Genomic DNA, 12991 nt, shown 5'->3' with positions numbered 1-12991 from the left:
CCCCCCCCCCCCCCCCCCCCCCCCCCCTTCCTCCGACCCCTTTCCCCGCCTGTGGGTCTTTGCTGGTACGACAACAAGCAACTCCAACCCATATTATAACTGCTGCAAGGTACTACTGATCATCTCCATATTAATAATAGGATTACTCTTAATACAAATAGACAGCTGCAGGGTGATTTGACTAAATGTGTGCAGTAAATCCAGCTGCTTTTTTTAAATTTAAATGGACAGAAACTGAGGAAGTGTTACATGCTGATGTATGGGAATGTTTTCAAGTACTCTGCCAGAACTGTAACAGCACTGCGATGTGTAGCATGTGACATGAAATTGAGATGAGAGATTCTGAAATATTCAGCAGTGTTGGAAATGATTACTCCTGAATGAAATAAGCGTATCGAATGATGATTTGCACTAATGTTGGCATGTTTTCTGACCAATCGTTGGCGTGGTCTTGTTGGACACTGCTGAAGAAGGTGACTAAAGTGAAAGAGAAAGCCAGTGAGGAAGCATTTACTTGTTTTGTGAGTCCCTCCTCTGAAGTTGAGGATATAGGAATCATTCCAGGTATTTTTATGTCTCTACAGCTCTCTGAGCTGGAGGTGACGTATTGTTTATTTACTGTGTAATCCCTTAAATATCAAGTGTCTCTTTTGAAAATGTATCAGATTTCTATTTAAACACTGAACATTACTGACTCAATGAATTCATCTTAACCAGTGAATGAAGCTACTGTGACCAAGTCACTCTGCAAACCTTTGTCAGTTGATATGACAGCTTTTTATGTAAAATATTTTTACGAGCTGCGTGGTGGACTGCACGTATTGCTAATCTTTTTCAGATTCCTGCAGTTTTCAACAGATGCTTAACGTGTTTTTTAAGTAATTTTTAAGATTTGGGAACACTGACACTTTGATTTTCCCATGACGTGTCAATTTTCTGTCATGGTTCAGAAAAATAATGCCTCCTTGATTGTATCGTTGTTGTAAATATGAGGCTTTTGATAAATCATATATCAGCTGCAGTTCTGTGTCTGACTGTAAACACTCCTCCAACAACAAAGACTCAACGGATCATGTAGACGATACTTTTATGACACCAGAGATGAGCTTTTAATGTGTCACTAACTAAGATCGGCCTTGTCGTTTTTCAGTCATTTATGGATAAAAAAGGAATTTGGCTCAATTCATGGTAATACAACTTTTTTGATATCATATCACCGACCTCAGCTTTCAAGTGTTGTTCTTTGTCCTGTTGGACCAAACTGGGCTTGGACCTTAAAAGTGCTCATTTTACATGTAACTCACTCACAAAATCATAAACTCTGAAACAAATCATAACTGAATTTTTTTGCCTCAGTGTTTTTACATTTTTACACTGGGAGACGCCAGAAACATTCAAATCTCACCTACACAAATGCTTTAAAGATAAAAAATACAATTCAGCTTGTGGTTGTTTTTGTGCACGAATTAAAAATGTAATCCCCTGAACAATCATTAATGTCTCTTTTAATCTAAGTCAGCAGTGCCTGACATTAAGTTTTGGCAGGCACACGACCATCAGACTGTCTGTAGAAAACTGTATGTGACCGGAGTGAACTACCTATTCTACCATTAAGTCACTGATAACTAGATAAGTAGCACTAGAGTTTATATTTCAAACATTCAGCACCAAAGACAGAACCCTGTCAACCAATATTGCTAATTGTATTATTTTGGTTTCTTTTGGTATTGTTTTTTTTTCAACCCCACTGTAAAAGCCATTCAGGGCTGTGTAATAATACACAGTAAAAAAGGGGGCAGCGTTGAATGTAGAAAAGTGGGAAAATGTATTTTACTAAATATGTGAGAGATACAAGCACTTAAATGGCAGGAAGAACACAAAAGGCTTGTATCGGCAGTTGCTCTGGATTGCAGCCTTTTTCAAGTTCTTCCTCGGGCACCATCAGGTTTATGCTGATGATGCGTCTCTAGAAATAGAGAAAAGGCAGGAAGTGACGTGATAAATACGTCATCGTATTGAGCATATCTTCTTTTATTTATTTATCTTTTTTGCCATATGGTCGCTATTGTTTTTACTCCTCAATAACAGCCCTGTGGTTCATGCAATTGTTTTATCAATGAAGACAGATGTTGACATGTCAGTGGGTGAGTTTAGCCCGCTTCCAGACCTAAAACACAAAATCTCTGATTTATTCAGAAATCCCAAAATAGATGGAATAAAATGTAATGAATTGAAATAGTAATCACTGTCATACTGATCAGTCTGGGGACATTTTGACAGGATGTGATGTCTGTGGTCAAAATCAAACCTGTGACCTCTTCATTATAGACAGCCTCAATGTTGACCAACGTTCATACCGCTCTTCCTCCCTCAGTCTCACTCTAACTCGCAACTAAAGAAATACAGCTTCCATCAGACGTGTGAATCATAAAATGCTTTAATGTTCTTTCGAGGCTCAGTAGAAGTAATCATGGGGATCACCACCACCGTGGCTCGTCCATAAAAGAAAGTGCCCTTAAATAAATCAAAAGTAATGTTGAACAAGTTCAGGCAGTGACACTGACAGACAGACGGGATGCATAGAGACTCGATGGAACAGACATAATAGAAAATGACACACTGAGCAAAACCTGAATAACTACAAACAATGTTGATGTGACGTTGATCTCTTTTGGCACCAACTATGAAGTCATGTAGTTCACCATTACACTGATACGCTTAATAAACCACACACAGATACATGTTTTTCTGATAATAGAAAAAGAGATTTACAAATAGTTGTTTTTTTTTTTATCAGCAATATCTGTCCCCAGACGTTTTCAAAACAGACATTTTTTTTCAAACACAACAAAATTTGAAAAACCTGACAGTGATGTCAATAGCAGTTTTTCTGGCAGTTTTCATTTTGGAAGTTCAAATTTCTTAAGTGCAAGCTTTGACTGTACTTACCCAAAATATAGAGCTTGCAATCTGACGACACACACAAATCTGATTAAATCATCAAATAAATAATCAAAATAAATAACCACAAACAAGATAAACAACCAAGGATATGTGTTTTCCAGGAAAATACTTGCAGTCGCTTTCCCTTCACTGTAAAGTATGTCATTTTCTTTTCAATCTTTTGAAGTATTCATGCTTGGTTTAATGTGATCTGCCTGTTTTACTCCTGATCTCCCTTCATGCTATTTCTGTCAAAGACAAACTGGATTCATAACTTTCAACTCACTCCATCACTTCAAAATAAAACTTCCCCTTTTTTTGTCCTAACTGGTCATGTTTCTAAACTGGTGACCTGAAACCCAAAAGGAGCTCATGAGACGTCCTGTCTAGGGTGCAAACATAGAACTATTCATATTTCGGGTTACTGTCATTGTGTTGGTCAACCTACCATTTCAACTTCCTTTCACTCAACAACACAATCCTTCAAAACTCTTTAACTTCAATTTCCTTAACTACTTGCGTTTACATCCGTTATCTTTGTTCTTGAATTCAAAGTTTCTTCTCATCTGTCCAAAGTCTGGACTGCGTAGGCTTTGATAATCTGACCCACACTTGCACCCAACATCCTGGAAACGCTGGTTTAAGTAAACAAGTGCACAACAGCGGCAAAGAAGGGAAGTAAAAGTGAATTCAGCCTTCTGTCCTACGTCGCTCTCCCTCCTTGCACAAACACTCAGCTGTCATGCCTCAGTTTGCAGATCTGCAACACAATTATGTCCTCAGTTTTACTAGTTTTTCATACTTTACACGGCTCATCTATATAAAAAATGAGGCCCAAAAGCCTTTTCCAGTTTAATCCTTCGCCATTCCCTTTACCCTACCATCTCAAATCTGACTTTTATTACTGCTGTCATGACAAAAATAGAAATAAATAAAACAAAAATGTCTTTTTCCTAACAGTGACTAAATGGTCAGTGTTACATACACAGCAGATTCATCAGTGCAGTGGACAGCTTTTGAACCGTGCGTCCGCTCTGCGAGTGGACACCAACGACACATGATTTGTCACGGGCCCTTTGCTGTGGAGATAAAACGCGTTTTTAAAGAAAGGATTTTAGCACAGATTGTAAGTTATCAGTCCTACGACAGGCCCATCCTCATCCCTGCACGACCAACCAGGCCCAGAGTTCAGGTCTACGAGCTGATGATCTGGCCAGACCAGGTCTCGTGTTTCGTCCCTGGGTTGAGATGTATGATCTTCACCTCCACCGCCTGCACCTTCAGGTTCTTGGGAGGGACCCGGCTCACTTTGTACGTGACCTCGTCGCCCTCTACTGGTACGTACTCCCCCTCGATGCTGAAAGAGAGCAAAAGTAGAGTGATGAACTATGAGTAAAAATGAGTCTTGCTTCGTACTGTCTTGGTATATAGATGTACAGACAAAATGTAAACACCAGCTCAACAAACAGGATACAATGTCTTAATTACTGAGCCTTAGAAGTGCTAGTAGGCGTAATTTTACAAACTTGCTTTTGCTGAGGCTGTAGTAACATTTGGCATACAGCTTGTGCTGAACAAAGAGATAACTACAGACTGCTGTACTCTCTGTGCATGTCCCTGTATTTCAGGTGTCAGAGTCTGCTGAGTCCTTGCAGTCCAGTGAGTTGACGCTGCAGTTCTGCAGTAAGTCTGTGCTGCTTCTTGTAATTCCGCTAATGCCGCGGCGTGTTTGCCTGCTATGAATCTCAGAGGCGACCGCTGTAAAATCTGTATGATTCTATCATATAAGAGTGTGTTAAGTGTTCTTGCCACTCACTCTGAGATGTGAACAAAGATTTCTTCGCCACCGTGGGAGGGTCGGAGGAAGCCGTGACCTTGTGACCTGGAGAAGTTCTTACACACGCCCTTAAACACGGGACCTGATTGAGCACGTACCGTACTGCAGACAAAGAGAGGAAAACAATAAAGTCATAAGCATAAAATCATCAAACATCACTAACGTAACTTTGGGACACAAACACCGGTCTCGAAAACACCAGTCTCCTGGTTGTAAGTCCTATGTTTGCTTGTTTGACCATCCGCAACCTCCACCCCCTCTTACCCTGTGTGGGTTTTATTTGGTCTTTATACCAAGTCATCACACTCGCGGACTATTGACCCTGAGCATCTACAGGGGTGGGTTTATATTATAGTTACTTGAAATCCCGGTGCATCTCTTACAGACGCTAGGTCCCTTGTGCGTCAGTATTAGGCACCTAGGGGCGTGACAAAGCGTCGGTATTTGACGCCCTATATGAGAACGGGCTAATTGCACATTAGCATTAAGTGCTTTGAACCCATTATTAGTTCTGGTTTGCTGGCTACAGGGACTTAAAGCTTTACTATATTTAGTGGCGTAAAAAAAAATATGTTCTCTGAAATGTAGTGAAGTTTAAATGAAATGGAAAAACTCAAATGTGTGTGTTTGTTAAATGTCTTCTCTCCACCACATTGGTGAATAAACTATACTTACGCTGAGTAGGTGCGGTTGCGTTTGGTTGGCAACGGGCTGGGCAAATCCCGTGGCAGCGGCTGCTCTTTGCCCTCCCATATACGGCTCCTCTCCCTCAGGAAGGGGAAGGAGAGGCTGAGGGAGGTGTTGGGGGAGCGCAGCGGGATCCTAGAGGGCGACGTGAGGCCGGGGTCTGCCATGTCAGAAGTGACAGAGGGACGAGGAAGATGAGAGGAGGATGGTGTGGATGCAGTGTTGGACGCTGCTGCTGACACAGGCGTCTGTCCGCTGGTCTATCTGTGAGTCCTTCTGCTTGGAGAGGCCTGCCTCAGTGTGGGACAAGAGGCACAGCCGCTATCCAGGTCAGGGCTGTCACTTCAAGTCTGTCAGGATGCCAGGCTGTGAAGAGAAAGATGACAGGGAGAGAATGGATGAGGATCAGAGAGTTGTCATGTGGCTTTAGACCTGATGGGGGAAAGGGGGGACGGGAGGGGGACGGGAGAGGTCATCCAGCCGAGAATAGGTCTGTTCAAGTCAGAAACATCATACAAATATGGGACATGTGAGGTTCCTTTCGTCTAGGAATATATTGTTTTACCATTACATGTCCAATTCATGTTATTAGATAAAAATCCTTCCACGAACGAAATAGATGTTGAGGTGACGCCTCCTCAGTCAATTGTCAAGTCCTTTAAATCAAGTCCCTTCTTTAAAGGGGCATTCCTGTGATTATCTTGTATCCTAAAGTTGGGGAGCTTGCTCTGCATATATTTTAATAAGAATTATCAAAATAATATGGCTCCAAAATGGCAGATCCCACACTTCCCATGATGCAGATCAATTGCATGTTTTCATCTCGAAAACACACACACACACACACACACACCTGAGATACCCCGATGACATCATTAGGGTTATTATCTCTGATTTGACAAAAAAACAACCACTGAAGACTTTACACTGTATGTATGGGATGTAAAATTGGTGGAGTGCCCCTTTAAATCCAGCCCCAAATTGAATGCAAAAAACACCCATTTTCTTTTTGTCACCTGGAGCCTTTGAATGTTTCCTTCAGCTCTGTTGGTAACAAACTGCATTTCCGGGCAATCCCCCGTGATTATTATACGACAGGGTTTCTAGTTGAAGCTGCCCAAAGCATCGTATGAATACATGTGGAGATTCAATTTTCATATCTACTCGACTTGCATTCCCGCTCTTCAGTGTGTTACAGAGCACCATCATTGCGGTGTATACTCAATAGATAGAGTAACACAGTGTGCTCTTAATCCAGTCTCCATTTCGGGAGAATTGGGGAATTATTCCTCTGTCCATCTGTGTTGATCATCATTCCCTAATACTAAAATCCGCAACATATCGTGTAAGGTGACCTTGCCCTTCAATAACTCCTAATCCGGTTTTTCCCCCACTGTGATATTTTCAAGGTTAGAATAATAGGCAACTGACTGATCTCCTGTCAGCACTATAAAGGGTGAATTCCCCCCCAAAAAACCCATTAACGCAGTCCGGACAACAAACATCGTGTCGTTTTCCATATACCAGCCTACGTGTTTTTTACGCCCACTCTTCTCGTCTGTAATGATGCAGGCCGAGCTCGTGACGTCAGAACAGCTGCAGAACACCGCCTCCAGTGGTGCGTTCGTGACGTCGGTGCCCCGTTCCCAAATGAACAATTGCACATCCTACAGGAGTACTACAATCCTAATGTCACGGCGTTACCACAGGGAACGTTACAAAGAGGTCTACGCGATCAATACCGGACTGTTTCATGATGAGAAACTACTTTGAGAGCGACTCAAGAGTTCAAAGACACCAGCAGGTGAACATCTGGATGTGCAGAAATTAAGCCACAGAGGGTCATGTCCCTGTTCCATGATTATCCAAAGGCAGTGTGTATATGAAATGTGTGTTTGTGGAGTTCAATTGAAGTCATACACTTCTCTTATACCTCAGAGAACCACCATAAAATCCCATATTTTATTCATTTGCTTTTCCCTCCTATTTTAGCCTATCTAGTAAAAAACTTCAATAAATGAATACCAAATTGACAGTCCTAATGATATCCGCAATTTGTCAAAAACGTGTGAAAGGTGTGGGGGGGGGGAGAAACCCGTCGATGCTATTTGATAGTATACAACGTGGACAAAAGCAGGGTGAGAGGTCCGTTCATTGAGACCAGCTGACGGTCAAATATGGTGGAGATGTTACACCGACCAGTGCTCCATACAATCACAGATGAATACAGCTCATGATAAAAGCTGTCTCAATTATTCAGCGGTTGTTCCGTCGAGCATGCACAGAATACATTGTCCCGATCCCAAAACAAAGCCACACTGGCACACTCCCCCCTCTGCACGGACTCAGCATATATTCACAGAAATGTTACTTACTGCTATGGGTTGAGGACGATCCGCGTGTGTGAGTGAGTGCCTTAAGTCGGTGTGTATTATATAACGAGTTATTAAATAAATAAGTCGACTAAATCAGCGCAGTCCGACGGAGAACCCTGATGTGACGATGTGAGGGGCTGCCGAGTCTGCGCAGCTGGCGGAGATTCCGATGGCGTGATGCGACTCTGTGAGCGCGCGCGTGTGTGTGTGTAGAAAGGGACTTTCTTCCTTCCTTGTCATGTGTGTAATTTGTTGAGGGAACAGTGGTTTCAGTGGGTCAGAGGTATTATTTGTTTTTAACATGATTTAAACAACAACAAAAAGTCCCTGTTTACGCAGCTGTTCTTGTGCTGCTCTATTATAAAGGGTGTTTTATGGGACTGGACTCCAGTGATGCAATGGATTTTACATTTTATCTTTCATCACATAAACATGCCAGCAAAAAAATAATAAAAATACTGTAAATGTCTAATGCTGGCATGTGTATGTGATGAGAGATCAAATGTAAAGCTAAGCTAAGCTTGCTGTATAGGCAATATTTCTGCAAGGAGGTTCACATGCAAACCATGTATTTGTGTTGGTATAAACTCTGTACAGTCTGACCTAGTTTCACAACAACCAACTGAGACAAACATCTACTTGTCACATGAAACACCCCCCCCCACCCACACACACACACACACACACACACACACTGCATGTCTGATTGTACATCAAACACAAGTGTGTGGGTTGCTAAACTAACACTGACTGACATTAAGAGTGGGCAGAGCAGCTCTGTTAGAAACAAGCAGGATTGTGGCCTTCAAACGGAGGGATTGAAAGGCTGGCCGCTAATCCGTTTTCTGATACACTTCCTATAATCACACTCATGACAAATCACAACCACTCACGCTGATGATACATCCTTTTACTGGCAGGCAAAACAGCAACAAACTAGTACAAGGCTGTTTCATAAACTGAGGAAGCGAGCACAAAAACCTGTTTGAGGTAACATTTGAAATAAAAAGTTAATATTTTAAAATTGAAAATTATTATTTACTGTAGCAATGTTACCTTTGTTTGAATCTTGATACAAACGCGGTATAATTTGTCCCGTGGGTCTAATTTTTATGAACAAAAGTATCACTCATCCTTATTTCTCTCCTCTTTAACCTCGAGTGTCCGTAAGCTCTCAGGCATCATTAGGCACCAACTTTATTCATCCCTGATAAGTGCTGTTCAGTGTTCAACAGCACCTACTTTGACCCATTAAGTCAGATTTTGTGACCTGTGTATGTCCGACTATCATACTAAAGTAGTGATGCCATTATGATTCAAATAATTAAAAGACATAATACATGTTTTCCTTTGAATTGGGGGGTTAATTTGCATGTGAAATACACGAAATGAGCATAAATGTCAATCAAATGATTCCGTTTTGAAATACACGGTCAACTTCACATGTCGACACGGAGCTGGTATGTTCAGGGCATTATTTACAACACAATCAAGTCTCAACGTGGCGGAGCACATCAGTCACTTTACACCAACAGCATCTTGGTTCAGAGAGCTCCACTTTGATGCCTCCACTTCTGTATCCAAACCAGTGGTTTCTGGGTCTCCAGCCGGCCGTCCTCCGCCTCTCCGATCGGTCACGCTGACCGAGCTGTTCGTAACCACCAAATGTCCTCCTTCCTCCGCTGCAGTGCTAACTGTTCCACCACGACAGCAGCCCCAGCCCCGGGTCGCAGATGGTCCCCTGGAACAACAGCACAATGGGTGAGGATGGACGTGAAGCTACTTTTGTATTAAAAAGTGTGCCCCTTGACTGGGACACAATGGAGTTTGGTTAACATTAGTGAGAAAACCCAACTTCAAAATACAAAGAGTCTGATACAGTCACAATTCCGACTGAATTTCCCGCTTTATCAGAAACACAGTTGAGAAGTTTTCCCATGAAGAGGTCTCCTGGTGATGTAAATGTGTGTTAGTCATGAGGCGTTTTCTTACAATCAGAGTGTACGGTGACTCTTTCTTCTCCTCGGTGGCCTCCGCTGGCGGAGCCGTCGACTGTCCCGGTTGTGCCGGCGTTTCCGTCGCTGCGGCGGCCGGGCCCGTCGGCGAGGTGTCTACAAAGACTTCATCCGTCACCCGAAAACGGATCTCCTCCCCTTGGTCCATGTAGAGGTCGTGGGCCCCCTCGTCCGTCTCGTATTCCCAGAGCCAGACCTGCTCCGCTTCATCGCTGAGGCTGGAGCTAAGGACGGCTCGGCTGCTACTTAAGCTACAGTCACAATCAATTCTAGATCAGAGTCTACATAGTAGAGCGATGTGATGCACATGGCAAAAGTGTTCTGAAGATACAAATCACAGCTCTTCGTTTATAGGAACATTTTCTGTCAGGATACAATTTGGCGGGCTGCTGAAGAGACTCTGGTGGAATGAGAATGTCGTCAAAGAAGCCCATCGTCACTGTGAAACAGAAAGGTGACGGTCTTACCACAGAGCTTCTGTGTCTTCTGGTGCACGTATAAGCAGAGACATGGGAGCCTTCAGGCCAAATGCTTTTTAATACATACAGCAGATCTCGTTATCGTTCCAACATTCAAGTTATATTGTATAAAAAGTCACATGGGCTGTAGACAGCAAGCGGAGGACAGCGACATGTGACTTTGGTACCAGAGGTGAGAAAAAGGAAGTGGACGAAAAAAAAAACTGTAAACCTCTCAGATCCTAAAAGGACTCTTCTCAGGGATTTATTAAAACTCATGTAAGTGGAATAGTGAAGATTTAAACTACAGCACTAAAATATGTCAAAAATAAATCAATAAACAACGCGGATATACAATGTTATCTGCTAGAGCTGACTAATTACTAATTTACTTGAATCTATTATTTAGAAACAAACAACTGAATGAATCAATTAGGAGATCTACAGAAAACGTCTCGACAACTATTCTGACAGTCAATTGTTTATTTGTCATATTTTTTATTTCCAGCTTCTCCTATGAGAGGATTTGCTGCTTCTCTCTGTTTTAAAGTATTGCAAATTCAATATCTTTGGGCTTTGGACTGTAGGTCGAACAAAACAAGATGTTAAGTCGCCTTGAGCATTGAGAAATAATCAGATAACACATTTCTGGAGATTGAATCAAATATGCGGAGATGGAAAGACAGAAGTTACCGTGAACTCCCTCTTGACTGCAGTACTTGATCTTGCCGAGCAGGATCTCATCGAGAAAAGGGTGAAAGACAACGTACCTGAAATGAACTGAAAGAAAAACCAAAAGGAAGATGGGAACCGTTCAGCGGGCGAGAGTTAGGTGAAGTCGTTCACAGCAGATACACCGTTCATCAACCCTCCCTTTAACAATAAACTATGTCCTACAGGAGTTTACTCTTAGCAGGGCTGACCAGAACACCGAGAGATCAAATTTATCATAAACAAATTAAAACTACAAAACTAAGTGGGAGGACTGGCGTTGCAAAATGTGGCAATGCGTCTGCAATCTAAAGCTGTAGTGAAAATACAGTACATGAAGAAATGAGAGAGGCTCATCATACCTTTAGTGTGTGAGGCTCCGTCCCCGGGGAATATATAGGAGTCCTCCAGTTTAGTGATGTCGAACAAGCAGATGCACAGGCCGACGTTGAAGACCACCTGAGGGAAAGAAAGGAGGTCAGAGTAATGCAGACACACTGAAATTACAATATTCCACACAAGTGCAGACTTTCAATAAGCAAAACTGCCTTTTTCTGCTTAACTTTAACATAAAATACATACAGTGCAGAATAACTCGCATACTCAGTCAAAAATACATATTTTTCAAAATAACCCACAGACCTTAACTGCTCACAATAAGGTCTGTGGGTTATCTTGAGTAACTGGGTCATGATTTCAGGAAGGAGACATTGTTGTTGAGTTTCTAACAGCAGTGTGCCACATAGATCCATTATATCCCAAAGACAGCAGACCGATATCTCCAAAATTATGCAACTCACACCAAAACAATCTCAACTGATAAATAGCACTACAGGTAAAATATGTATTTTTGGGGTGAACTGTCCCTTTAAGTCTCCAATGATACACGTGGTGGAAGATACAGAACATAAAAAGTAAACTGAAGAACAATCATCAGTCGTATGGATGTAGGATTGACTTCAGCGTTAAGTGTGAATGGAATTCATTACAGTCCTTTAATATCCGACAGCCTCCTCTCACATTGGATGCATTGAACCTCTTCATTGTGTAACCTGTTCTGTGATTGTTTCTGATGCTGTTTGTTTGTGATAGTGAGTCTGTGTTTTCTCGTTGTCTGTCTCCATTATTGTGCTTATTTCTCCTGCTGCACTTAGGAGATGGCTTCATTAAATAAAGGTAATAGTGATAAAGTTTAGTTTTTTTTACAGTTAACTGTTGTAAATCGAGCCGAAGTCACGCTCACGCGCACACGCGCACCTTGTTGGCCAGTTTCTTGTTCAGCTCCTCCACTATGGCCTCGTTGAGTTGTCTCTGGAAGTTCCACGGAAGGATCCTGACAGTGTCGACCATCTCCACCAACACGAACATGCTGCAGACCGTGAGCAGGTACACGCACACACAAACGCACACGCTGCGGAGAAACGACTGAACGGAGCTGTCAGTTGAGCTGCGGGGTGTCTCCTACTGTCGGGACAGCATTTCCTCTTTTTCTGCAGAGATGTGATCAAATCAAAATTTCGACAATTGTTCACAATCTAGCTAAAGACACCAATAAAAGTGTAATAACCTACGGCAAACTCAAACGCATCCATGATGTCTCCACGTGATGGTTTACGACAATGCGTTTTTACGACTTGTCGCAAAACTTAAAGCTACAGTGCACAATTTTGAAGCTCTATTATAGTGTATAATTATTGATATGTGATCATTTGTAATAGTATTACCATAACGTGCCATTTGGTTTCTATACTTTTTACAGATAAAATATATATATATAAAAAAAGATAGATATCTTATAAAAATATATGATTAGCCAAATGGATGCAAACGTTCTGATGCAAACCCTTTATTTTCTGTTTTCAAAGGAATGTGACCTTTATGTCACAACTGTTCAATTCTCTGTTAACAAAATGCCATTAAAAACTTTATCTGGAGGAAATAAACACATCCATCCCATAATGACAT

The 12991-nt window shown here is 41.9% G+C and overlaps 2 protein-coding genes across 3 annotated transcripts; both read right to left on the bottom strand.

Annotated features, from left to right (window-relative positions):
- Positions 1-2414: 2414 nt before the first annotated feature.
- On the bottom strand, positions 2415-8639 carry csdc2b (cold shock domain containing C2, RNA binding b). Of its 2 annotated transcripts, none has more exons than XM_031870899.1 (4): positions 7843-8639; positions 5456-5833; positions 4760-4882; positions 2415-4300 (listed from the first exon to the last, which is right to left on the bottom strand). In XM_031870899.1, the coding sequence occupies exons 2-4, from the start codon at positions 5632-5634 to the stop codon at positions 4138-4140; spliced, it is 465 nt and encodes a 154-aa protein (XP_031726759.1). In that variant the 5' UTR covers positions 5635-5833; positions 7843-8639; the 3' UTR covers positions 2415-4137. The 2 variants fall into 2 exon arrangements, with proteins under 2 accessions (XP_031726759.1, XP_031726760.1); XM_031870900.1 differs by lacking the exon at positions 7843-8639 and adding an exon at positions 6484-7832.
- Positions 8640-8737: 98 nt separating this feature from the next.
- polr3h (polymerase (RNA) III (DNA directed) polypeptide H) lies at positions 8738-12635 on the bottom strand. The gene is made up of 7 exons (XM_031870898.1): positions 12598-12635; positions 12284-12516; positions 11389-11485; positions 11009-11095; positions 10233-10296; positions 9835-10069; positions 8738-9583 (listed from the first exon to the last, which is right to left on the bottom strand). Exons 2-7 carry the CDS (start codon positions 12392-12394, stop codon positions 9533-9535), a joined length of 645 nt encoding a protein of 214 aa, XP_031726758.1. The 5' UTR covers positions 12395-12516; positions 12598-12635; the 3' UTR covers positions 8738-9532.
- Positions 12636-12991: the final 356 nt, after the last annotated feature.

This window comes from Anarrhichthys ocellatus, unplaced genomic scaffold (genome assembly GCF_004355925.1).
Source record: "Anarrhichthys ocellatus isolate YVR2014 unplaced genomic scaffold, GSC_Weel_1.0 scaffold55, whole genome shotgun sequence".
Taxonomy (NCBI): domain Eukaryota; kingdom Metazoa; phylum Chordata; class Actinopteri; order Perciformes; family Anarhichadidae; genus Anarrhichthys; species Anarrhichthys ocellatus.
Note: the sequence above shows the minus strand (reverse complement) of the source record. Positions and strands in the feature narration are given on the sequence as shown.

Bases quoted from the DNA above. Each gene is read 5' to 3' on its own strand.
- csdc2b (XM_031870899.1), bottom strand. From the start codon at position 5,634: ATGGCAGACCCCGGCCTCACGTCGCCCTCTAGGATCCCGCTGCGCTCC. The intron at 4,883-5,455 runs GTAAGTATAGTT...CTTTGTCTGCAG, and splicing joins CGCAACCGCACCTACTCAGC to TACGGTACGTGCTCAATCAG. The intron at 4,301-4,759 runs GTGAGTGGCAAG...GCTCTCTTTCAG, and splicing joins ATCTTTGTTCACATCTCAGA to CATCGAGGGGGAGTACGTAC.
- polr3h (XM_031870898.1), bottom strand. From the start codon at position 12,394: ATGTTCGTGTTGGTGGAGATGGTCGACACTGTCAGGATCCTTCCGTGG. The intron at 11,486-12,283 runs GTGCGCGTGTGC...TCTTTCCCTCAG, and splicing joins ACAAGAAACTGGCCAACAAG to GTGGTCTTCAACGTCGGCCT. The intron at 11,096-11,388 runs GTATGATGAGCC...TTTTTCTTTCAG, and splicing joins CGGAGCCTCACACACTAAAG to TTCATTTCAGGTACGTTGTC.